This window comes from Fistularia commersonii, chromosome 2 (genome assembly GCF_037954325.1).
Source record: "Fistularia commersonii isolate RoL2024-O1a breed Wild chromosome 2, RoL_Fcom_v1.0, whole genome shotgun sequence".
Classification (NCBI taxonomy): domain Eukaryota; kingdom Metazoa; phylum Chordata; class Actinopteri; order Syngnathiformes; family Fistulariidae; genus Fistularia; species Fistularia commersonii.
In genome coordinates, this window is record NC_141285.1 from 26,148,147 (window position 1) to 26,174,610 (window position 26,464).

The following is a 26,464-nucleotide window of genomic DNA, read 5'->3' on the forward strand; positions in this document are numbered from 1 at the left end:
ATAAATAAATAAAATCCGCACACCAAAAAATGATCAATATACAACATGAGTTTCAAAAGAGACACTTTGGAGTTTCATTCCGGGAAGTAGCTTCTTTACTTTTGCATCCCACGGGCAGAAAGAGAAGGGATCAAACATATTGCAAACATTTGCATACATACAGGACTGCCTCAGAAAAATAGAATATTGTGATAAAGTTCTTCATCTTCTGTAATGCAATTACAAAAACAAAAATGTCATACATTCTGGATTCATTACAAATCAACTGAAATATTGCATTCCTTTTATTATTGTAATATTGCTGATTATGGTTTACATCTTAAGAAAACTCAAAATTCTCAAAATATTAGAATATCATGAAAAAGTCATTTTTGTTTTTTTAATTGCATTACAGAAGATAAAGAACTTCCATCACAATATTCTAATTTTCTGAGACAGTCCTGTACAACTGGTTACTTAGCAGGAAAAAAAAAAAAAAGAGTCCTGATAAGGTGCCTTGCAGTAAAAAAACAAAATTAATTGACTGAATTATTAAACACTGAAATAGATTGTGGTAGAGAGAACAGGGAGCAGGTGCAGGAACATCCACAGAAGTGGAGGTTTGTCCTAGAAAGGAGAGGAATGAAGGTCAGCTGCAGCCAGACAGAATGAATGTGTCCGCCCTCGCTCATCCCGTCCGTCTGTTTTCCACCTCCAGCCGCCCGGCGCCTCGGAGCACCTGCAGGTCTACCTCCGCGTCCGGCCCTTCACCGCCGCCGAGGAGCATCACGGCGAGGCGCAGGTAAAGATCGCATCCTCAGAGATCCATCCCGCTGCTCCAACCTCGAGGAGGCGGTTTGGGACAATCAATGCAAAAACAAACAGATTGAAAACCGGTTTTTACTCATTGCGCTAAATTCGGGACGGGAATTTCACCTCTAGCGGCCCGTTAGCACGCCGGAGTCTCGTTTGTTATTAGCGCCCCGTTAGCACGCCGGAGTCTCGTTTGTTATTAGCGTCCCGCTAGCACGCCGGAGTCTCGTTTGTTATTAGCGGCCCGTTAGCACGCCGGAGTCTCGTTTATTATCGGAACTCACCGGACAAATCGCTCCACCCTTGTTGGATGTCCAGCAAGGGGACTCGTTGGACATTCTGCACATCTTTGTTTTTTTATGTTATTCTATTCTATGTCGTTGCTATTCTCGTCACTCTATTTATATTGTCATTTAGTTTTGGTTGTCTGTTTTTTCACCCTTAACGGTTCCATTCTTTATTCTTATTCTTGTCGTCGTTCTTCTTCTCCCTGCAGTCTATTTATCCGTGGACGTCTTTGTTATCTTCTGTCTTCTAACTGTCTCTCTATTTATATTTATATTCAGATTTATTTTCGACACTATAACTGTTACGCTGCTGTGACAAAAAGAATGTCTTCTATGGGGATCACACACAACGAGCCCTTGGGATGGAACACTAAGGAACACACACACCTACACACCAACTGTTTGTTGTTTTTTTTTTGTTTGTTTTTTACTTCTTCTACTTTTTTCTTTCTACATATTCTACATATCTATTTATTCTTCTAGATGTTACTTCTTAATTTTTTTCTATTTTTTTTTTCGTTTTATATCTCTAACCCAGACATGCTGCTAATGTATCGTTGTGTTGTGTCCTGCTTTTTTAAATAAGAATAGGAACAACTTTATTTATCCCGAAGGAAATTGTTGTGCCAGTTTCAAGTAAAACATAACAATAATAGATAATAGTAGGAAATTGTATAAACAGTATGAAAAAGGGGGGAGAATAATAAATACAAATAAAACTAAAGTTGTTTTTGTCTGTTTTTAATTTCACAAGACAATAAATATCTTGTATCCCATATAATAATTATTGACTGGACTGCAGCTGCACACACACACACACACACACACACACACTCACACACACACACACACACATGCATCTATCAGTGCTTCTCAATTATTTTCTGTTACTCTCCGCCACAACTATAATATAATTTGTTTATAAATTTTTTCTATGTACACATCTGCACAACATTGTTCCCTTATTAACACTGAAGAGAAAAAAAAAAAAAATATATATATATATATATATATATATGTAAAATATATATATATATCAACTTGTAGCAAATATTTAACTTTATTAACATTTATGAACTCAGTAAATGAGTAAATTAAAACCATATTAAATTTAAAGTAAATATAAATTATTTATGGAAATAAATCAAAATTTTATATTTTCACCATTGAAAATACTTTTACACTTTTGCGCCTAATCTTTTACCGCCAATTTTTTTTCTTCAGAAACATTGTTATAGGCAGTTGCAGCCTCTGCTTTTTTTTTCTAGTTGAAAATGGTTTTATAAACTTCCACAACCTCGTCCAGCAAGTTACAAAAGTGGACCGACCGAATCGGATCGTCCCAATCTTGCGACATATTTTGCGTTTGTTACGTTTGCGGTCAATTAAAAGGAGATTTCATATTTTAATTATCCTATAAAATTAATTTTAGTTTTATTTTACCATATGTTTAACAGTTTTTCCTTCATCAACAGGGTAGGGCGATAATTTTGGCTGATGGACCACATTTCTTATCTAATTTTTATGCGTAGGCCAACTAGATTTCATGTCAATTGAACAAAATTAAAATTGCAATTTAAGTATTGAAATTTTTTGGCATTTTATTTCAAGTTTAAAATCATCACGATCATATAAATGTACCGACATTATTTTGTAAGTAATCATTCATACAAAATTCAACAAAAAGGACCGTTTCTAAATTAAATATTGATTGAAAATGTTATTAAAGTACTCAAAGAAAATAGTTTGGTGGGACCGGATAAAAAGCAAAATATGGCCCGCAGGCTGTAAAACGCCCCAACTGGGCTAGAATATGACTATTTCATCACAACATTTTTTTTTTCAAACGCTGCAAAAAACACTAACGAACCATAAATCCTGAGAACCAAATGACAAAAAAAAAAAAAAAAATCTTTTAGTCCATATTTTTCCAGCAGAAAACTCACTTACTTTTATCATACTATTGTGCACTCCTTACCTCACTTGTTACTAAGACACTTATAGTTTCATCACTTGTTTACTTAGACACTTTATAGTTTCACTGAGACACTTTATAGTTTATAGTTTATTTTTATTTCTAATTCTGCCTTTTTCTTTTTTCTTTTTATTATTTATTACTGTTATATTTTCTGTAACTCTGGCACAGTAACTCTGGCACAACAATTTCCTTCAGGATTAATAAAGTTGTTCTTATCTTATCTTATCTTATCTTACTACTCTGGCTTCGCTGCATGTTTTGCAGGGCAAAAATGTCACCTACTTTCACCGCTTGTTCTTCTATTTACACGTACTCCGACTTATTCTTTAAAAAAAAAAAAAAAAAAAAATTTCCTTCGGGATAAATAAAGTTGTTCTTATTCTTATTATTCTAACTGCAACTTAAAAGAAACGCATTTCTTTTTTCCTTATTTGGTGAGTGGACGGATCACATTCACATTCACCGCCCGCTTAGCATTAGCATTAGCATTAGCGTCACCTAACTCCGCCACGCTGTTATTATCGTCATATAGCATGTACGGGCAGCGCACGTGTGCAAGTACCGTCAACGCCGTGATTGGCTACGTAGCGTAACTGCATCGTATCGTACGATTGGCTGGACACTCAGAGTCACACAGCAAAATGATACAGAAAAAAATGTTATACCGTATTTTCCGAACTATAAGTCGCGTTTTTTTTTTTGTTTGTTTTTTTTTCAGTTTTGCTCGGGGTGCGACTTATACTCTGGAGCGACTTATGTGTGAAATAATTGAGCTCTCTTGCTCTGATGTTTGTGTGTGTGTGTCTACGTGTGTGTCTTTAATATAACAGTGAACGTCACACACACGACAACCAATCAAAATTCAGTGGGGGCGGGTCATGGCAGAAGTGTGTTGTGAGAAAAGAAGCTACCAGCGACTTATAAAAGCAACTGAGAAGGGCTGAACAAAAAATGGCACCGAAAAGAAAATAGTTTTCTGCAGGTTACAAGCCGGAAGTAGTGAAATATGCAGCCGAAAACGGCGATCGAGCAGCAGAGAGAAAGTTTGAAGTTAGTGAGAAACTTGTAAGGGACTGGAGAAAAGCGGAGGTTACTCTTACTGAAGTGAAGAAAAATAAAAAAGCTAATGGCGGGCTAAAAGCTAGCTGGCCACGGCTAGAGGAACCAGTTCACACATGGAGAGGCTTGTCAACAGGACGGTTGCGTCTTCACACCCAGATAGTTGCCAAGGAGATGAATAGAAATGACTTTGCGGGAGGATCTTCCTGGTGTTACCGCTTCATGCGACGCCATTGCCTCTCTATCAGAGCGAGGACGCCGTCCTGTCGGGATTCAGAAAGGCTGGAATAATTGGAACTGCAAGTGCGACTCTGACGTAGCTGAGGAAGCGGCGCGTTGTCTACCTTCGGAGTCGGCGGAGTTGTTCAGAAGTGACACCGAAGAAGAAGATTTCATTGGATTTAGTGATTAAGAGTGACACCAATTGTTTGGTTGTAGCATGTGCTATATGCTAACGTTATTTGAATGACTCTTCCCGTAATATGTTACGTTAGCATAGCCTAGCAGGCACGTTCCCATTTCGTTGTTTATGCGTCATATAGGCTATACTTGTTCAGCCTGTTCTCTATTCTATTCTCATTTTAAATTGCCTTTCAAGATGAAATGTTTATTCTTTGTGTTGGATTTTCTTAAGTAAATCCCCCCCCCCCCCCCACAAAAAAATGCGACTTATACTCCAGCGCGACTTATATATGTTTTTTTCGTTCTTTATCGCGCATCTTTGCCCGGTGCGACTTGTGCTCCGGAGCGACGTACAGTCCAGAAAATACGGTAATTCATTTCATTTCCACCCTCCCTCTAAGCAGGACTGCGTGGTGATCGAGCCGCCCGACACGGTTCTGCTGAAGCCGCCGGGCTCCCTGCTGTCGGCGAGGCTCAGCGCCGACGGCGCCCTCCTTCACACCGGACAGCGATTCCAGTTCTCGCAGGTTGGTCGCCGCCCTCCGTCACGCCCGTCTGGAAATGTCCGGCGTCGTAAACGGATCCTCCCGGCGCTGGCAGGTGTTCGGGCCGGACGCCACGCAGGACCAGCTGTTCCGCGGCACCGTCAGAGGTCTGGTCAGAGACGTCCTGGAAGGAGGGAACTCTCTGGTCTTCACCTACGGAGTCACCAACGCCGGGAAGACCTACACCTTCTTCGGTGTGTGTCCGCTCCACACACACATTCACTATTTCAAGAATAAGAATAAGAACAACTTTATTAATCCCGAAGGAAATTGCTGTGCCAGAGTTACAGAAAATATAAGAGTAATAAATAATAAAAGAAAAGGCAGAATTAGAAATAAAAATAAACTATAAACTATAAAGTGTCTCAGTGAAACTATAAAGTGTCTTAGTAAACAGTGATAAAACTATAAGTGTCTTAGTAACAAGTGAGGTAAGGAGTGCACAATAGTATGACAGTCAACAGTCCACTTGTTAGGTTAAGCACTTTTCCTTTATTAGAGCAATAAAATACACTTTGTTTCATCGTTCCTTTCACCAATTTTTTTGTGACACAAATATTCAATTCCGCGTCCAACGAATGGTTTTCTTTCCCATTTAACAAAAAGTGTACGGCATGCGGTCAACTCGCGGAAAACAAACATTTCTCGGTTGTGTCGCGTCATCGACGTAATCATACGCTTTGCAGACGGGGCAGAAGAGGACTCGGGGGGAGTTGGCGGTGGAGGATTTCGATTTGGTGCTCGTCGTGAAAGAAACAGTCGTCAGGGAGCAGCGTTGGCTTTTGATTCATCGGTTCGGTCGATTAAGGAACTCGTCACGCCTTGGACCTGAACTTTTGGCCGATTAGAAACGGTCGTAATCCGAGTTGATTAGGAGCGCCGTCGGTATCGAACGTGTTTTCGAGTCTTGTTTTCTGACCACAAGGACGGCCGACCCTCCTCTCCGCAGGGCCGGACGCCGACCCCGGCCTCCTGCCGCGGTCCCTGGGCTTGATCTTCGGCAGCATGGAGGAGCGGGTCTCCGCCGAGGCCGCCTACAAGCCCCAGCGCTGCCGGGAGTTCACGCGACTCACCCGGGAGCAGCAGGCCGAGGAGGTCGCGTTCAAGAGGAACCTCCTCCGGCAGCAGAAGGAGGTAAGGAAGGCGTTAGAACGTCTTCGCCGCTGGTTGTCCATCACCCGTCGAGTCCAACGACGCCTCAATGTTCCACCCAGGCTGACCGGGGAAACGCCAGCATGGTCGCCAACAGGACCGTCCTGGAAGGTAGGGATCTTCTCACCGCTTACTTCCTGCCCGAAGAAACATCTTGAGTCTGTCGTCCCCGCCCGACCTAGGCGCCTCCACGCTCCCGATGGAGGACAAGATCGACCTGGAGGTCCCGCCGCACACCAGGTTCTCAGTCTGGGTCTCCTTCTGCGAGATCTACAACGAGAGCATCCACGACCTCCTGGAGGTGCTGCCCGCCGGGGCGCCGAGGAGGACGGCGCTGCGCCTGTCGCAGGACGTCAAGGGCAACGCCTTCGTCAAAGGTCAGGAGGCGAAAGCTAGCGCCCGGGTAGGAGGAGACATCTGGGTGTGACCTTCTCCCCCCTGCCCGCACGCAGACCTGCGCTGGGTCCAGGTGAGCGACGCCGAGGAGGCCTGCAAGGTGATGAAGCTCGGCAAGAGGAACCAGAGCTTCTCCTCCACGAGACTCAACCTGCTCTCCAGCAGGAGGTGAGGGGAAACGCCGTCGCTAGCAGCGAAAGCACCCGTGCAGGGGAGGACCTTCTCGCGGGACCTCCTCACGCCAGTCGAACGTGCCGTTGGTGCTCCTAAAGGAAGCTCGCCGTGCTTCCTTCACTCGCACCTGACGTCCCTGCAAGATGTCGGTCATTGAAGATTGTGGGGTGAAGGAGGGGTCTCACTCTGAGCTACAGGGATACGTTCTTTAGCATGCTTTGCGCAGCGGGATGCACACGTTGACGTCACTAACCCAACTCTCTGCTGCTGACTTAATCGTTGACTAATTTTGCCGTTGATTTAGGAGTTGAGTTGGTGAACAAGCTTGTAAGTCAACTGTGTCAAATGTAAAAATAAGAGTAATGTACTCTATGCATAGCAGCCTCTGGGGGGCAGGAGCCAGTGTCTCCCTGAGCTGGTCCCAAGCCCGGATAAATACTGACCCGCGTAAAACCAAATATGCAAATTGAGCGGCCTTTAGAGCGGTTCTCCATCTGGCGATCTGATGGACAAGTCTGGGTTTGGCTGTTGCCAGGAGAACGGTACTTGTATGACTGCATTGTGCCAAGTGTGAAGTTTGGTGGAGGGGTTGTTTTTTTTGGAGTTGGGCTTGGACCCTTAGTTCCAGTGAAAGGAACTCTGACAGCTTCAGCTTACCAAGACATTTTGGACCGTTTTATACTCCCAACTTTGTGGGAAAACAGTTTGGAGCTGGACACTTCCTTTTCCAACATGACTGTGCACCTGTGCTCAAAGCAAGGTCCACAAAGGCCGAGGAACGACAGAGTCTGGTGTGGATGAACCCGACTGCCCTGACCTCAACCCCATTGGACACCTTTGGGATGAACTAGAGCGCTGACTGAGAACCAGGCCTTCTTGTCCAGCCTCAGTGTGTGACCTTACAAATGCGCTTCTGGTCAAAAAATTCCCACGAACACACTCCTGAACCTTGTGGACAGCCTTCCCAGAAGAGTCAAAGCTCCTCTAGCTGCAAAGGGTGGGCGAGTCAAGGCGCGTGAGCAGTTACTTTTAGCCATATAGTATGCGTCGTCGCATCTTCTCAGTTCAGAAAAGCTAGAATATGTTTCCTCCGGACTTGTTTTGGGGTGCCGTTTTACTGGCGAGCAGCTTTTGTGGAAGCAGTGTCCTGTACCTCTTCGCTCCCGCAGCCACAGCATATTCTCCATCCGCATCCTGAGGACGGAAGACGGCGAGGTCCCCCGGGTCCACTCCGTCAGCGAGTAGGTGGACGTAGATCCCCCCCCCAAAAAAATACAAGAACCTCAACACCCTGCAAAGAAAATAGATAAGTGTGGCTTCCGGGCAGGTTGTGTCTGTGCGACCTGGCCGGCTCGGAGCGCTGCGCCAAGACCCGCAACCGAGGGGAGCGCCTGAAGGAGGCGGGGAACATCAACACGTCGCTGCTGACCCTGGGGAAATGCGTCAACGCGCTCCGACACAACCAGCAAGCCAGGTGAGAACTTCGGGCGCCGTCTCCCCGGACCTTCCGAGGAAGCTTCTGAGCTTTCGGGCTTCTTCTCCGCCAGGCTTCTGCAGCACGTGCCCTTCCGGGAGAGCAAGCTCACGCACTACCTGCAGGGCTACCTCTGCGGCCGCGGACGGGCCTGCATGCTCGTCAACGTCAACCCGTGCGCGTCCGTCTACGACGAGACGCTCGGCGTGCTCAGGTTCTCCGCCGTGGCGCAGAAGGTCCGTCGCCCGTCGGTTCCTTCACTCCGTTGGCTTCTTCAAACCGTTGAAGGCCTCGTTCCTCGCTCCAGGTGGTGGTTCTGCCCAGCAGGCCTCCTTCCCTGAGGCCGGTCGGCGACGAGACCCTCGGCGGCGGCGGGAGGAGGAGTTCGCTGAGCCTCTGGGAGACCAGCCTGGAGGACGTGCAGGTGAGGACAGGAACCATCTGACCTTCTGGAAGATTCTTTGGACCGCTACCTTCTGGGGTCTCCTCAGCCAATCATCTGCCTCCATCTGAAATTCACGTCCTCCTTCCCCTTCCACCCGTACATCTCCTCTCTGGTCCTTCTCCAGTTCTCCACCAACCTCAGCCTCCCTTCTCCTCAGATCTTTATCTCCAGACCATCTAACACGTGCTGTCTCTCTGATCGACTCCTTCCTGATCCTCTCCATCGTCCTCCACCAGAACCTCAAACATCTTCACCTGCCTTCTCCTCCCCCGGCATCGTAGCTGCTCTCATTTTTCTCCACCACTCTGGACAACTGACCCTAAATGCTTGAAGTTCTCCACCTTCTCCTCCACCCCCTGTAGCCTCAGCGTTCCTCTCGGGTTCTTCCTCAATACCTCCACCTCCGGATGGTCCTCCACCTTCTCCCCCTGATCTCACCACACATCACAAACTTCTGATGTCCCAGATGATACATATGACAATACCAGAGATCCGGTTTCTTCTACCGTCCACCGTAAATACGACCTCTCTCCTCAGGAGGATGAAGATGGCGATGAAGGCCGCAGCCTGGCCGAGGAGACCATGGAGCAGAGCGGCGGCGAAGAGGACGACGAGGAACGTGATCTCCAGCGGCGGCAGGAGAACCTGCTGATGGAGGCGAGGGTGCGGGAGGAGATCGGCAGGGAGTTCTCCCAGCTCATCTCAGAGATGCAGAGGGACTTCAGGTGAGATCTTCTCCGTTCTCCTGGACTGGATGCAGCTCAACACCATGATGAACTGCGTGTGTGTGTGTGTGTGCGTGTGTGTGTGTGTGTGTGTGTTGTAGCGACCGCTTGACCAGGGAGAAGGAAATCCTGGAGGAGCGAGCTGAGAGGCGTCTGGAGATCTTCAAGAACCTCATCGACAAAATGGACGCGTCTGGATCGCGCCGGAGCCAGCAGGCCGCCGTACGTCTGTCCGTCTAACCATCCATCCATCCATCCATCCATCCATCCATCCATCCATCCTTCCATCAGTTCATCTCTCCATCCGTCCATCCATCCATCCATCCGTTCATCTATCTATCTATCTATCTATCTATCTATCTATCTATCTATCTATCTATCTATCTATCTATCTATCTATCTATCTATCTATCCAACACCTCATCCACCTACCCATCCATGCATCAACTCATCCATCCATCCATCCATCTCTCCATCCATTCATCAGTTCATCTCTCCATCCATCCATCCATCCATTCATCAGTTCATCTCTCCATCCATCCATCCATCCATCCGTCCATCTATCCATCCTTCCATCAGTTCATCCATCCATCCATCTCTCCATCATTCATCAGTTCATCTCTCTATCCATCCGTCCATCCATCCATCCTTCCATCAGTTCATCCATCCATCTCTCCATCCATTCATCTCTCCATCCATCCATCCATCCATCCATCCTTCCATCAGTTCATCTATCTATCTATCTATCTATCTATCTATCTATCTATCTATCTATCTATCTATCTATCTATCTATCTATCCAACACCTCATCCACTTACCCATCCATGCATCAACTCATCCATCCATCCATCCATCTCTCCATCCATTCATCAGTTCATCTCTCCATCCATCCATCCATCCATTCATCAGTTCATCTCTCCATCCATCCATCCATCCGTCCATCTATCCATCCTTCCATCAGTTCATCCATCCATCCATCTCTCCATCATTCATCAGTTCATCTCTCTATCCATCCGTCCATCCATCCATCCTTCCATCAGTTCATCCATCCATCTCTCCATCCATTCATCTCTCCATCCATCCATCCATCCATCCTTCCATCAGTTCATCTATCTATCTATCTATCTATCTATCTATCTATCTATCCAACACCTCATCCACTTACCCATCCATGCATCAACTCATCCATCCATCCATCCATCTCTCCATCCATTCATCAGTTCATCTCTCCATCCATCCATCCATCCATCCATCCGTCCATCTATCCATCCTTCCATCAGTTCATCCATCCATCCATCCATTCATCAGTTCATATCTCCATCCATCTCTCCATCATTCATCAGTTCATCTCTCTATCCATCCGTCCATCCATCCATCCTTCCATCAGTTCATCCATCCATCTCTCCATCCATTCATCTCTCCATCCATCCATCCTTCCATCAGTTCATCTATCTATCTATCTATCTATCTATCTATCTATCTATCTATCTATCTATCTATCTATCTATCTATCTATCCAACACCTCATCCACCTACCCATCCATGCATCAACTCATCCATCCATCTATCATCCATCTGTCCATCCATACCTCCACCCGTTCATCCATCTATCCATCAACTCTTCCACCCACCCTTCCATCCTTCAAGCCTTCCCTCCATCCACCAATCTGTCCACTCATCCTTCCATCCATCTCCTCATCCATCCTTCCATCCGTCCGTCTCCATCTAACATCATTCAGTCAGAAACCCCTGAAGAAAAGTCGATTGCTCCAGGACGTCCACCTCTGGTGGACCTCTGAGGCCTCTGGTTCACTCTGGACCTTCTGACCCTCCTCCTCTCCAGCCGGTCCAACCTGCGGACGCTGCCTCGGAGGACAACCGTGGCCGTGCGGAGAAGCTGCTGAGAAGGACGCCGGAACCGACGGAGAACCGAGCGGGCGGTGAAGACGGCAGAGCTCAGGAGGAGGAAGGCGTGGCGGAGCTGCGGGTAACGACGGCAGACACCTTCTCCACGCCTCGGCAGCGGCGGAGCTGATGTTCTGGATCCCTCACACCTTCTGGGTTTGCAGGAGCTGCTCTCCCTCCTGGAGGAGGAGAGGAACGCCAAAGGGGAAGCCCTCACCCAGCTGGAGCACCAGAAGACCTTGAGGGAGGAGGCGTTAGCATCCCTGGAGGAGGAGAAGAGGAGGAGGGAGGAGGCACAGGAGGTTCTCGCAGCTGAGAGGAGAACCAGGGAGGAGGCGGAGGAGGTTCTCGGAGCAGAAAGGAGGACCATGGAGGAGGTTCTCGCAGTTGAGAGGAGAGCCAGGGAGGAGGCGGAGAAGGTTCTTGCCGTGGAGAAGAAAGCCAGGGAAGATGCGGAGATGGTTCTCCTAGCAGAGAGGAGGACCATGGAGGAGGCTCTCGCAGCTGAGAGAAGAGCCAGGGAGGAGGCGGAGGAGGTTCTCGCAGTGGAGAAGAGGTCCAGGGAGGAGGCGGAGGAGGTTCTCGCAGTGGAGAGGAGGACCAGGGAGGAGGCGGAGGAGGTTCTCGCAGTGGAGAAGAGGTCCAGGCCAAGCAGCGGGCCAGTGGAGGAGGGAGTCGGAGAACTGGCAGATGAAGTGAAGGCCTCAGAGCTGCAGGTGGGACCTTCTTCAACCCACGGTGGTGATGACCTCACGTAGGACACTCCTGTAAGGCTGCTTGGACTTTGCCTTGCAGGTTGCCGTGGAGACACGGCGAGAGGAACCAGCTTCAGTCCAGCTGCGAGCTGCTCAGGACCAGATCGGGGAGCAGGCCCAGAAGATCCTGGAGAAAACCGCCCTCATCCACAACCTGACCCTGGAGGTCCAAGGTCTGAGGCAGGAGCTACAGGGCGTTCTCCAGCTGAGGGAGGAGGCGGCGGAGCTCCGGAGGAACCTGGCTGAAGAAAAGCAGAAGGTGGCGAGCGGGCAGGAGCAGATGCTGGAGATGCAGCGGGAGGTGGAACGAGCCGGGCGGCGGCTGGAGGAGCTCGGCGAGAAGATGGAGCTCCAGGAGGAAGCTTCTCGGCGGCAGGCGGAGGAGCCGACCGAGAAGCTCCTGGAGCGGCCTCAAGATCAAGAGGTCTCATCCCAGAAGCAGCTCCAAGAGTTGACGCCGAGCTCCGGGGAGGAGGCCGTCTCCGCCGAAGACCTCCGACCCGAGGTGGCCTCCTCGAAGGAGAAAGCTGTCCACCTCGAGGAGGAGGAGAAGACCACTGCTGCTCTCCAGAAGGAGCTGGTGGAGCTGAAGGCCCAGCTGCGCTCCCTGCAGAGGAACCACCGGGAGGCGCTGGAGCGCCACGAGGAGGAGGAGAACCAGGCGGCGCAGGAGGCACGCCAGCGAGAGGCCGAGAGGCGGCGGGAGCTTCTGGCCGTGGCCCACGAAGCCATCGCCCAGAAGGACGAGGAGCTGGAGAAGAAAACCCTGGAGATCAGCAGGTGCTTCATCACCTCCTCACTCGTGATCCCTTCTTCTCCGTGTCTTTACGCAAACGACCTTTTATATCCGCGTCCCAGGCTGAAAGAGAGCGGCCAGCAGGACTCGGAGAACGTCAGGAGCCTGAACCTGGACCTCCAGAGGAAGGAGGAGGAGGCCTCGGACCTCAGGGAGAAGCTGGCCGACTACAAGAAGCAAATGCAGCAGGTCCAGAAGCAGGTACGCCTGCGGCGGACGGGTCCCGGGTTCCACCGTCCCCCTCCTGACTCCTGGTGGTATCCTCCTGAAGATCTCAGCCATGAAGGAGGAGGAGAAGTCCTTGAGGCAGAAGTGGTCCGACGCGGAGAAATCCAGGAAGCAGCTCCAGGCCGACGTGGCCACCAAGGATCGTACCATCCAGCTGCTCAGAGGGGTGAGTCCGCCGCCCCGCCAGAAACCAGCGGTTCCGTTCACGCGTCCACGGTGAGATGGTTTCTTCTTCTCGGCCCGTAGAAGCAGCCGTCCGACGCCGACCCCGACCAGACGCTGCAGCTCTACCAGAAAGCCTGCAGAGGTAGGAGAGCCGTCCATCTTCTCCTGACCCCGGACGCTTGGCCCACTGGTTCAAGCCGGGGTCGGTGGTGGCCTCTCTGCAGATCTGGAGGCCAAGGAGCAGGTGATGGAGGACATGCGTCTGGCGCTGACCGAGCAAGAGGACACGCAGGAGCAGATGGAGAAGGTCCTGGAGGAGAAGATGAGCCTCGTCCAGGAGCTCACCGCCGGTAAGAACCCCGGGTCGGGATCTTCTGAGTCGGTGTCATCTGATGGGCGTCTGGAATGATCTTCTCATTCACACTGTTATCGAATGGCAGAGCTGGACCTCACACACACACACACACACACACACACACACATACACACACACACACACACACACACACAGCCAAACACACTCCATAAACCTCCTCCCTGGTCCTCCTCCTGTCCAACGTCAGCATCCTTCCACCATCCCTCCTCCAAAGTATCCTAGTGTGACTTGTATCTCCAGAAACATCTGGACTCACCTCTGGCTCTGAGGAACCTCCACCTCTTCATCTCCGCTGCTTCCAGCTCTGCCTCTCGTCGTCTCCTCGGTGTCTCCAAACCACCCCGCGTTCCCTCTCAGCTTGGTGGTCCTTGTTCTTCTGCCCAACAGAGGTGGAGAAGCTGAAGGGGACCCTCCCGCGGGAGAAGAAGGCGTCCACTCAGGACCACGGCTCGGAGAACATCTCCCAGGACCTCCGGTCGGCCAGAGAGGCGGCGGCTCAGGCCCGGGAACGCCTGGAGGTAACGGCCGCGGTCCACAGATCTTCTCGGAAGCTGCAGGAGAAAGGTAGAGAGCCTGTCACGTGTCCCCCAAAGCTGAGCGAGGAGAAGCAGCAGGCCGAGCGCCGGAGGTGGCAGGAGGAGAAGATGAGCCTCATCAGGCAGGCCAAGGAGGCCGAGGACAAGAGGAACCAGGAGATGAGGAGGTTCGCCGAGGACCGGGAGCGACACGCCCGGCAGCAGAGCCAGCTGGTGAGGCAAGACCTCCGTTCTTCTCCGCCTCCGCCGTGGTTTCCGCCGTATCCTCAGAAGGTTGCCGTTTCTCCACCGCCTCAGGAGTCCCGGCTGGCCGACGGGAGGCGGGCCTGGACCGCCGAGAAGATCGCGCTGGAGGCCCGGCTCCGGGAGAAGGATCTACTCCTGGAGGAGCTTCGCCGCAACAAGGCTTCGTCGCCACAAGAGGTCAGTGTGACGCCGCGGTGGCTTCCCTGCTGCCCGGGGACGGGATGTTCTCCAGAACGTCAGCAGACCAGCTCTTAACTCATGAATAATCGATGGAGGAGAGCGGAGGAGGAAACAAAAACAAAAGCTTCATAAAAGATGGAGAAATCACGCACGGCTGTCTGCGCCCGCCGCCATGTTGGGTCACGTGACACCCCTCCGCCTCCAGTGAGTTTTCCTCCTTCGTTTGAAGAACATTAGCACCTGAAGGCGATGAAGAATCAGGATTCCATCATTGGGGCTGATGGTGCCGTCAGAAGCTGCTCCGACCAACTCGAGCAGCCAGCTAGTTTTTGTTAGCGCCCTACAAACCCGAACGTGGACCTCTGGAGCTCCAGCCGTGGAGCTCCAGCCTGCAGAACACCCTTCAGGAACATCTGGAACTCCGGAGCGCATCCACTTTTCGGAGGTCTGAGTCGCTCGGATCGACGAGGAGCGTTTGACGGCGGCGTGGACGCCGCTGTCCGGGAAGTGGCGTTAAAAGACAAGTGGTCGCCGCCCGCCGCTAGCTAGCCTCAGCTAGAACATCATGGACAGCATGTGTGTGTTGTTGAGATTCGGTGACGGAGAGCATCGCCTGTGCGACGGCACACGTTCTGCGGCGGGAACGTCATTTCAAGAAGAGTCATTCAAAGGCTGATCTGTTTGACGGTTAAAAAAGAGGAGTGGCATTCGCTCCGTCACTAAGGGAAGTTTAGCCATGAAGAGGAGCAAAGTGTGCGAGTTACCTTTAGCAGCATATTGTAGCATTTAGTGTGTAGCCTGTAAGCTAAGTTAAACGCCCAATCTTGGTCTGATCGTCAAGGTAAATACACTTAAAACCAGTTCATTTCTCTACATTAAACATGATTTGACTTCAATTCAAATTTTTTAATTGAAAATCACCTAACAAAGTCCGGGATCCGGAAGCGATTTATAGCATTTCAGTTGATTTCGATGTGGAATTTGACATATAAGCAAGTAAAACATGTAAGTCAAGGCGCTCCTGTGTATAAAATAGGTTGCAGGATGTTTGTTAGAAAGTTAAGACTGAAAGTAAAGCCTGGAAATCCTTTAATTCATGGGATTCGACCACAAACGTGCCAGAGGGACGCGATTGGCGATTGGGTTCGCCTCTCGCTACTGCAGAGACTCAACTCCTTTTTCATTTTTTTTTCTTTTTAGTGTGTGTGTGTGTGTGTGTGTGTGTGTGTGTGTGTGTGTGTGCGTGCATGTGAGACCAATCCCAGGCAGAAGCAGGAAAACATCGCCGTTGCAATGCTTTCTTTGTTTGTCTCATTAAAGCGGTTCATGTTTGCAGAGAGCCTTCCAGGAGGAGGCAATTCCATCACCGCCGATCGCTTGTCCTGCTAGTACCCAAGGGGTGTGTGTGTGTGTCTGTGTGTGTGTGTGTGTGTGTGTCTTTGCAGTTTTTTTTTTCCTCCTGGTGCCCAAAAAAATCCACATCACGTTTTCAGACAAAGTCAAAATCAGACTTTTTCACGGGCTCTGTGCATGCACAGGAAACACACGTTATCGGATACACATCGAGATGCCTGATTGGACAATCAGGAATCACGTGATCAATTTTTAAATACAAAAATAAAACAATTTTGATAGTTGGGTTTTCCATTCCGACCGGGACCAAGCACAGGAAAGAAAGAGAAAAAAAATCTTGAGGCTTCGTCCAAACTAGTGAGCCGCCCGGTTGGACACAACATAAGAAAACAGGCTGGTATAAAATGACCGATGTCACTTCCTGTTCCAGGGTGGCGGCGTCGGACTCGAGGCGCCACCGGCTTCTCCGTCAGAGCGTGAGGCCGCGGAAACAACCACCACCACAGCGGCGGTGAGTTTCAAGAAAAGGCTCTCTTTTTCCCGTTATTGATGAACGAGTGAATGTACAGTGTCTCCTTCCTACAATGAAGGTTCGACGACCTTCCTGTGCAATGAGATTTTCTTAATAAATGGGAGATGACGCCATTGGTCAAGGGCAACGTACACCAAGGATCGGCCGTAGCATTATTATTTTCATTAATCACGTTCTCGTCTCACGCAGACGGCTAACGGTGGCGCCCTCGACGTCTCGGGTGAGAAACGCCGGAGTGAAACTGCGAGAGGAACTAAAGGGGCCTCCGTCAGCAGCCGGGTAAGAAGGGGTTTTCTCTTTTCCCCCACCGCCGTTTCGGTGCCGATACCCGAATAAATCCGTCCTGTGTGGTTCCCGCAGGGCTCGTCCGGCTACCCGTCGGTGCTGGAGTCCTCGGAGATCTCCACGGAGGGCGGCCGCCGGAGCCGCTTCCCCCAGCCGGAGCTGGAGATCTCCTTCAGCCCGCTGCAGCCCAACCGCATGGCGCTGCGGCGGCAGGGCGAGCAGAACGCCGTCACCGTCAAGATCACGCGCTCCGCCCGCAAGCGGAAGAGCGGCGAGATGGAGAAGGTAGGAGCGCCCCACGCCAACGGGCCTTTAGAAAAGTTAGGTGTTGTGTGTCGCTAGCAAACAAAGCTCATAGATCCACGGGAGCGGGACGCGAGTTGACGACAAGCTCCGCCTCTCGCGCTGAGCTAGCTCTCCGAGGCCAGACCGCTAGCTCGTTTTGGTGAAATGAAGTCTCACAGAATTGGAATCCAACGAGCCGGGCGGAAACACCGCATTTTGCGCGATATCAATGAACGTCTCTTTTCAAGGCGCATGATAAAATATACGGTATATAAAGCAAACAAAACAGTTTAGTCAAACTTTGTTGAAGACATTCTCTCGTGCAATTACCCACCGTTCAATTTAGTCTTCTTAACAGTGGCCATCTCACTTCGTTCCATAGGAAACTCTGTTTGCCTTTCTTTACTCGGCTCAGTTCATCTGCTTGCTTCCTCCGCTTCCGTACCATTGATTCATTCGTGTTGAATTCTCCGGCGGCTGCTCCGTCCCGTCGTCTACCACCTGACTGATAGCCTCGAATTCCTTCTTCATGCTAGAGGTGCCGTTTTTGGGGGTCCTCATCCACACAAATGTACAGTAATATGTTGAAGAACAGAAGGTACCGCTATTACAAAAAGTAGCGGAGGTTAGCTCATAGATTGGTTAATGGTTGCCAGCGATAGCGGACACCAGAAGTTAGTGTGGGGCCGGAGCAACGTTGTGTTCCAGAGCTACATAATTAGTTATGTAACGTTGTCTGATGTTGCAAGCCATATTCAATCAAAGACCGACTTTAACACGACGTCCCCGTGTCAGTTGACAAAGGTCCGACAATCAATCAAGCGGAGCGGCTTTGTCGCTTACCAAAGTCACACTTGGACGTTTTGACAGATTTTTGAGTGCAGTGGGCCATATAAAATTGGTTGGAGGTCAGTAAGCGCAAAAAGAATTCATATATAAGCCGCATGGATGATTTTTGAGAAAAAGCAAGGATTTGAAGCGCGCTTCTATTGCGAAATATACAGTTGGCTAATTCCTGCAGTGCGACAGGCACCCGGGCCCCGATGGCAACATGCTAATGCTAACGGGAGCGCGGCGTGTGTTGCTCGTCACTCCAAAGATCTTTGGAGATGAAAACAAGTCACTTCCAAGCAGAAGCGAGGAAAAGAAAACATACGCCTTCAGAAACCGCGACCAAGTTTGGCGTTTGTTCGTTTGTTTATCTTGGATGTTTCCGGTTGGAAAGGAGCGGAGCTTCAAGGACGGCACACACCTCCAGGTGGACTTCTGCACCAGCTGTAGAGGGCGCTAGAACATCTCAGGTCATTTAACTGCAGGACTGGCGCCCCGTCAATCATCGCTCGCTGGAGACCAACACCTTCTGAATTCTGAACATCTCCAATGATTGAAAAAGTGTTGTATTTTTCGCGTACCTGCCACTCCGACGTCCAGCTGCTCATTGGCTGGCGGTGGCTTTTGCTCTCCTTAGAGAACATCTCAGACACCCGGTGTCAGAGAAGAAGAAGGAGAAGAAGCATGAGGAGGTTAGTTAGTCCCACGAGTTAGTCTTCTCTCTCCGACGTTCCAGATGTTCGGCCATGACCTTGAACGAGACACAATTCTGCTTCGGCAGTCACCAATGTTCCGTGTTTTCCAGACTATAGAGCGCACTGGAAAATAAGCCGCAACCACTAAATTTTAAAAGAATTTTTTTTTTTTTTTACATATATTAGCCGCATCCACAGATATCCAAGTTGTGAATTGAATTTTTATTTTGTTTATTTTTTGATTAGGTTCTCACAATTTAGCTTTCGTTTTTTTTTTTTTTTTTTTTTTGCTGTATTCGGGGAAAAAAAATTGCTGAAATAACCATTTCTAGAAAAAAAACAGTAAAAAATATGATAACAGTCAGCTAGAATTTATTTTATAAAATAAAATGCTAAACAGAGATACGTAGCATCGCGAACTCACACTCCTACCGATGTACCCATGCAAGATCTCAAACGGAAAAACGTTGGCTAAGTAGATCTGTACTTGACATGCTATTGGCCGATCGAGCCAATAGCGAGCCTCATGTTGATTGGTGCATGGAGAGAAGCAGCTGATCTTGTAAGTTGTGCCCAGCATACATGTCCTGGTCCACTTTGCTACCGTTCATGCAGGAGTGGATCCTGCCCACTTTGTGCTATTTAGTTTGTGAAAGTGTCTTATTATGACGTCTCTACTTTGTGGAAATGTGATTTTTTGCGGGGGTTCATTGGTTGATCAGCCAGGCTACTTGGTTGCAGCTTTGGTTAGCTGGCTGTTAGCTGGCTATTAAGCTGACAGGGTGCTGATGCGGTTGGTCAGCTGGTCGGCTAGTTAGCTGACTCGCTGGTCATCTTGTCTGTTTGGATGGGCGGCCAATTTGGCCACTTGTTAGTTAATCGGCTGATCGGTTCACTTTTTCGGCGGGGAATGATTGGTCGATGGGTTGACTCGTTGGTTGGAGAGGCGGCTAACTGCAGTTAGCTAAATGGCCGGAACATCTTTTCCGAAAGCTATCACGGATTAGTTACCACGGCAACACACGATCACCGCGATCTGGAAATGACGCCCTCACCTCCAACAACCGCCAGATGTTTTTGAAGACATTGTTTACACACACGACCCCGCTAACCCCGATTTCTGGGGGGGAAAAAAACATTGCAGCGAATTGAATTCCATAAATACCCACTATCGGCCTTCGACGTGGTCCGTAAACAAGCCGAGGGGAAAACGAAGGCCCCCCCCCCAACGCTCCGTGAACGCTGCAAACGAGCAGATCCAAATATAACATCGGGGATGGCTCTTCCCCCACACACCCATGTGTCTTTTGTTTCTTTGAGCGCCGCTCGACTCGCAAAACTCCCCACCACCTCCCCTTGTTACCGCGCATTGCCGAGCTAATAAGTAATACACAGACGCCGAGTTCAACCATTCATTCACGCCGCTGACAGTTTGGTGTCACCCGACTGTTCAGGCGCAGAAGAGCCGCTCATGTCTGGTTCTCCGGTGATTTGGAGTGTGGAATTAGCTGTCAATCAAAGCGTGTTTTTGTATTTGGTGGGCCACAGCTGTGCAGGGACAGGGATTCCTGTCGCACGGGCTGGAGCTCCCGAGTTACAACAACCGCCGTCACGGGAAAGACGCCCGACGCAAAGTTGATGAAAGCGGGAGTTATACATATCGGTGGCGCAGGGGCTAGCAGGGGCTAGCAGGGGCTAGCGGTGGTTTGCGTGGAGTCTCCGTGTTCTCCTGCAGTCCAAACACATGCAGGAGGTTCTTTGGAGATCTTGAATATCCCAGACGTGTGGATGGTTGTATATCTGGCATATGAAGCTAAGATAAACTCTAGCGATCCCCCTTAGAGAGACAGTTAGAAGACAGTTACAAATAGCAAAAGAAATCCACAAATAAATGGAAAACAGCAACAACATCAAGGATAAGAGTGGGAACAGAATGGGGGCAGTAAGGGTGAAAATAGACAACATAAACGGAGTGACGAGAGCGATACCGAAAATATATTTAAACAAAAATAAGGAGGATGTGAATGGGCTGAAACCAACACGGATAATAAAGACAACTAGAGCATGACCCGTGGGAAAGGGTGAGGTAGTGAGTTTTGTGACGTCCAGACGGTTCTCCGGTCTGGAGCGTTTGGTTCTGCACCAGGGTTGGATGAACCGTTGGCTTAAAGAGCTGCCCGTCAGCCACAGCTCCCGCTGCAGGGGGTGGGCAGGGTGGTCCAGGATGGTCCAAGATGGTCCGGGTTCAGTCCCACCATCAAGGTCCTCACTAGCTTGTTGAACCCGTTGACTTCACCAGTCCACCAGCAGGAGGTAGACCAGTCGTCTTTGGAACCGAGCATTCCCGGTGCCATTCCCGGCTCCTCCTGGTGTGCCGAAGTGTTGTTGAGCAAGACACCCTGAACGGCTCCCCTGGTGCTGGTGGACGGCAGCCTACTGCTCCTGGTTCATCCATGATGGGTTCATTTCACAGAACAATTCACCGCGGGGATTAATAAAGGCTAGATTATTAGAGCAAAGAAGAGTACACTGGCTACCATGGACTGGTAGGAGGTCCTGAGGAGCCCTCTACAGACACCGGACAACTCCAGTCCATCCCTTCCTGTAGAGGGCGTCTATGTTGTATCTCCAGTCCGATTTATTGTAATATAAGGTCCCTGTAGGAGTCCACTATCTCCACTTCCGTAAGTCCACAACCACCTCCTTGGTCTTGGAGATGTTGAGTAAGAGGTGGTTTCGGTTGCTCCGCTCAACAAAACTCACAGTCAGACCTCTTTACTCCTTCCAACCATGGAAGAGTCATCGGAGAACTTCTAGAAGCTGGCAGGAGCTGGAGGCTGAGCTGTGCAGGCAGGGAATGAATGAACCCGTGCCGAATGGGGCGGAAATCTCCACTTTATCTCCATCCACTGCCCAGTTTGTCCCGCTTGCACATTTCAAGGGTCAAATCAAGGGGGGAAAAAAACCTAAAACACCCTATTAAAGCGCTGACGTTTATTCTAAATGAAAGGAAATCACAGTCATGTGATGCAGCACAGTTCTGGTCTCTTTTTTTTTTTTTAACGAGAAAATATAGGATGGGGAAATTCAATCATCAGAGCGGAATTACAGGGTAGAAAACAATATGCAAAGAAACGATATAGATACAAATAAACCCCCCCAAAAATATTGACAATATAAACAAAAGAATACAAACTAAAAAAAAAAAGTCCTATGTGCAGTCAGAGATATGAGGTGTAAGAAAAGGCAATAATAATGATTTTATAGATTTTTTTTAATTTTTCTTTTCGCCGCTGCTTCTGGAATGACGCCCTTCCGATCAATGAAGGACTTCTGTATTTGCAAAAAGGAGTTTTGAGGTCTGTCGTCATCCAGGGAGAATGAAATCAATGCGTTTCCATGACGACTAGCCTATCGCTCCTATCGAGGGGGGTCAGGAAGTTGGGGGGGGGGTCGCTACGATGCGATCACAATTTGCAAAGTTAACAAAATGGCGAGATCGCATCGAGGAATCCTCGCATGGCAACATGTCCTTATATGGGTAGATTTCATTTTTCGCAAAGAGGAGGATGTAGAGCGCAAGGGTACAACTCAAGGCTAAATGTGGCTACGACACTTTACATGGCCCGTCAGAATTAATTAAAATGTCTCTGATTGTCTGCATTTCCCACGATTCGTGACCATCACGTTAAAAAGTCGATGCAGGTGGAGGCTGTTTGGAGAAAGATGGGAAGGGAAATACATGTTTGTGCTTCAAAGAGAAAAAGCGGTATGTCTTTTGTGTTATGAGGCAGCGTCGATTTGTCAAAGTGTACAGTCTACATCTGCATTTTGACGCTAAGTATGCTAAAGTTAGCCTTCCAGAAAAACAACAAATTAAAAGCCAAACGAAGACGGCAGCAGAATGTTACATTTCTACTGTTACTGTTACGGCAACCGTTATAAAGTTTGACGCCTCCGAACGTAGAGGCTCGGAAGATCCTGAGCGTCAGGCTTTTATTTTGGGGACTCGTTGTGCCTCAGTCAACATTTATGAACCCAAGTTCATCCCTTCTTCGAAAAAGGAAACAGCAGAGACGAGATGGTTTTGTTAAAAATAGCATGAAAGCACTAAAAAAAAAAGAAGAATGTTTGCTTGTAAAAGCGGAGGGAGCTCTTTGGTTCGACCCGCTTTCCACGCGGCTGATTCCATCCGATCCGAAGGTGCCGGAGACGCGACGGCGGCAGGAAAACGCCCGCGAGCGGAGAACTTTCAGGAGCCCGGGCTCGTCTCCGCCGCGTCCCGGAGATCTGACCGGCTGGGAAATCCACCCTGACAACATGTGGTGATGAAGACCGGACCAGGGTGGCTCCAGGGGGTTGGAGATGGTTGGAGAAGTTTGGCAGGGAGGAGAGTCTGAGAGGGACTGGAGGATGTGGAGATGAAAGCTGACGAAGGTCTGGTTGGAGGCGTTCCTTCCCGTTCAGAAGACACCCGTAGTTCTTTGTGTGTTTATTTCCTGCTAGTTAAACATTTAAAACCCAAACATTACTTGCTCCACGGAGGACGCACAGGAAGTAAAGCCATGGGTGAACAAGCTGCCAGGCTGTTAAGCAAGGGTGTCAAACGTACGGCCCGCGGGCCAGTAGCGGCCCGCAAGGAGGCCCAATCCGGCCCATGGATTAAATCTACAATTTGAAACAATACATAAAAATCATGAACAACTTTCTTAAAATAAAAATGCAGTTCCAGTTTGTCTGCTCGGGCTTCACTGTTTTGGTCAGTGTTAGCAACACGGCGCAACTTTATGTGACTCAGAACTTACAGCAGATGGCAGCTATGCGGCTTCCGGGTCTGGAAATAGCATTTTGTCTTATTGTTAGAAATTGACCTGCTTTTCCGTCGGACCCGACATCATCATCAGCGAGATGTCGTCGTCAAACTAGGAGGAAAGTGGACGTGGAGCGTAGGGTTTTCCCAGGAAAAGACCACTTCCTAGTTGTTCGTTGAGGTCAGTAAGAAACCTGTATGCTCGGTGTGGAAGCAGCAAGTTTGGGTGCCGCCGTGAGACTCACCGTGGCGAAGAAAACAACAAAATGCACTGAGAACTGAGAGGACAGAACTGAAGCAGTCGCCGAAATTGCAACAATTTGGACTTTGAGTTACTTCAAGGTAATTACACAATAATATTAGACCAAATGACCAGACCAAAATGAGTTTGAAACCCCTTGAGTTTGACTGTTAAGACATTGAGCTAAAAAAGCTAAGCTAATCGCTACGATCCTTTTTCCTCCCCGTCGTGAACAAGACGTGAACGGCCTCGGAGGAATCCAAGATGTCCACCCTGGAGCGATGGCGTCGATTAACCTCGCTGTCCAGAAGATGGACAAACCCCCCCCCAGGTGTCCCGTCACCTGCTAGTCCACCGCCGCCGCCGTCAAAGTCACAAAGATGTCAGTGTCATGACAACACTATTTCTGTCGGCGCTCACTCGCTCATTCACTCGCCCGTCCTTGATCCCGCCGGCGGCAGCTGCGCCTCTGATTAATGCCAAGTTAAGAACCTCGTTGGGGTTCAGGGGCGGGGAAGAGCAGAGGGACCTCCATCTCCTGCGTTCACCTCGAAGGGAAGATGGTACTATCTTCGACATGTTCTCTGAGCATCACGATATCTACGACTTCTTCTTTCGGTTGCCCCTTTCAAGAACGGCCACAGCCAATCGTCTTCCTCCATCCAATCCCCTCTCTTACGCCAGCTACTCTTTCTCTTCATCCAAAGAACTCCACTCTGGCGCCTTCTTCTTGACCTCAGTGTCTTACAGTCCACACCTCCTCCTGGGCATGTCCCAAACCATCTCAGGTCCTATGGTTCTGCTCCTGGAGGAACTGTAACACCGTGATTCTCCACCAACGTGGAGGATGAAAGAGAACATGGGGCGTGAAAGAGAGTTGTCTTCTGAAGTTCCATCCAGCGCTCAGATGTAATCTTTAGTCCTCTTTTTGTTGCTCGTCTTTGTCGTCACCGTTACGTAACCGCTTTTGAAGAACCGCCAGTGGATTGGCTCTTTGAACGGGAGAACAGAAGATCCCGAGAATCACACGCTTTCATATCTGGGGGTGCAACGGAGGCGAGTCGGGAATCAAAGACGAGAGTGTTTTCGAGCGTATCTCCAACTCTTCATTCTCCGCGCTCTGGTTTTAGGTAAGCGGAGCCGGCGCGGGGGAGTTCTCCTGGAGTTCAACAGTCACGGTTTGCATTACAGCTTGGAGGCAGGTGGCCTCCAACTGTCCAGCCAGATTGGTTCCTGGAACTAGCCTCCTCCAGGGGGACCTTACACTTTTGCGCTCCATTAGATCGTTAGGTACCATGGTGACATGTACCCTAAGCTCCCTGCTCAAAAAAAAGAGGAAGACGATATGGCATTCATGTTCTGCATGGCAGGAAGGCTAACCTCAGACTATCTGAGGGGTTGATGAGTTTTATCTTCTCCTCGTGCTGGTTTGCTGTGAGAACTTTGGTAGCTAATTTAGGACTTGCTTTGGTGCCAAAATGTTGTCGTTCCGCTGCGAGCCCTGAAAACCCCTCCGGTGTAGCAGGACAGAAGAGCTTCGGCCGCTTCGTTTGACCATTTCTCGGGGGAAAACATCTGACCAGTGACCACATTGGGTTTTAAAAAGGGCGTTCTGCTGTCCAGAAGAAGTATCTGGTGATGGGTATGACTTTTGAGTTCAACCAAAGCACCTGTGAGTTCCTCTGTAGGAGCTAAGATGGTTCAAGGAGCTAAAATCCATGGTTCCTCTGCTGGCCAAATGCAAAGAGAAGTTCCTGGAAAGCTTCTTCTGCTCCTACAGTGTGAGAGCTCGAATATATTCAGCCCGAGTTCATCTGCTGCCATATTCCCGCCTCATTTGGCGCCTCCCAAATTCACATGAATTCCTCATCATCAGACACAGCAAGTTCCAGATCCAGGACACATCCTGGAGCTGCCATCTTCAAATGAGGAGTATCTTATGAGTGATGGGGCAAAGTAATGACTGCTGTTGGTTATGAGCCCAGAGCGGCGACCTTGATGTTGCCCTTCCAGGGCCAACATGCCAACTTTCCCACCGTCTTTCAGAGCAGTGGCCTTGCGGACTTTTTTTTTTTTTTTTTTCTTTTCAGTATAAAACCTCTAAAACGAGGGCCAGTAGCCCGGGTGACTCAGCCATCACACGATCCCTCCACTACCACTCAGGGATTCAAAACATACTAAACTGGAGTTTTGCTCTTGGCTGTCCTGAAATGGCCGTGGTCGATTGGAAAGGGGCGGGACCTGTGGCACCAATCAGTTGGCCAATCAGAGCAAAGGAACACGTCTGACCTCAGCAGGAAAACAAAGTCCCTTTTCTGCTCTTTTATTGATTGATCAGCCAGCGTTGTTATCCACCTCTCCACTCTGACAAGCACTTAAATAACTTTTGCCAGATACAAAAAGCATACATGTTTAGTGGCCACCCTCTGCCCCAAAGTCACCTTAAAGAGCTACTCTTGTTTACCCAAGTGTCCCAGGGCATAAAAAAGTCGAAAGGATCTTTAAGCATACATGTGGAGGGGCGAGGCGGTGGCGCCCAACGGCATTCTAGCGCACCTCGATAAAACAAGCCGCAGCTCGCACACACCGAGCGAAGCTGATTACCGTGCTTGGAATAATCGCCGCTGCAGCATCTGAGCTACACATCGGGAGGCGGGGAGGGACCAAACCCCCGGATGGTAACCAAATCAAGTCGTAATATTCCGGGAACAAGGCCGTAATTAAAAAAAGAAAAAAATTTAAGCTCGCTTCTAGTTTCCCGCGGCAACCGGAATGCTCTGCCGTGCATCCAAAAGCTGACCGCTAACCGTCTTCT

At 49.4% G+C, this 26,464-nt stretch overlaps 1 protein-coding gene across 6 annotated transcripts in view; it reads left to right on the plus strand.

The window, feature by feature from the left end:
• Positions 1-26,464, plus strand: part of kif20ba (kinesin family member 20Ba) — a 50,198-nt gene that overhangs the window by 4,895 nt on the left and 18,839 nt on the right. For 4 of the 6 annotated variants that reach the window (XM_086175029.1, XM_086175038.1, XM_086175004.1 and 1 more), the window contains exons 3-28: positions 698-781; positions 4,920-5,045; positions 5,119-5,257; positions 6,013-6,197; positions 6,278-6,326; positions 6,398-6,592; positions 6,668-6,779; positions 7,955-8,026; positions 8,113-8,259; positions 8,333-8,495; positions 8,567-8,683; positions 9,242-9,429; positions 9,531-9,651; positions 11,274-11,417; positions 11,500-12,051; positions 12,131-12,870; positions 12,949-13,087; positions 13,158-13,280; positions 13,361-13,421; positions 13,504-13,629; positions 14,043-14,173; positions 14,249-14,404; positions 14,489-14,614; positions 16,401-16,481; positions 16,692-16,781; positions 16,863-17,072. In XM_086175029.1, coding sequence (XP_086031155.1) covers positions 698-781; positions 4,920-5,045; positions 5,119-5,257; positions 6,013-6,197; positions 6,278-6,326; positions 6,398-6,592; positions 6,668-6,779; positions 7,955-8,026; positions 8,113-8,259; positions 8,333-8,495; positions 8,567-8,683; positions 9,242-9,429; positions 9,531-9,651; positions 11,274-11,417; positions 11,500-12,051; positions 12,131-12,870; positions 12,949-13,087; positions 13,158-13,280; positions 13,361-13,421; positions 13,504-13,629; positions 14,043-14,173; positions 14,249-14,404; positions 14,489-14,614; positions 16,401-16,481; positions 16,692-16,781; positions 16,863-17,072 — 4,377 coding nt within the window. The remainder of the gene's footprint in view (positions 1-697; positions 782-4,919; positions 5,046-5,118; positions 5,258-6,012; positions 6,198-6,277; positions 6,327-6,397; positions 6,593-6,667; positions 6,780-7,954; positions 8,027-8,112; positions 8,260-8,332; positions 8,496-8,566; positions 8,684-9,241; positions 9,430-9,530; positions 9,652-11,273; positions 11,418-11,499; positions 12,052-12,130; positions 12,871-12,948; positions 13,088-13,157; positions 13,281-13,360; positions 13,422-13,503; positions 13,630-14,042; positions 14,174-14,248; positions 14,405-14,488; positions 14,615-16,400; positions 16,482-16,691; positions 16,782-16,862; positions 17,073-26,464) is intronic. The other 2 variants (XM_086175014.1, XM_086175046.1) reach the window with 1 other exon arrangement.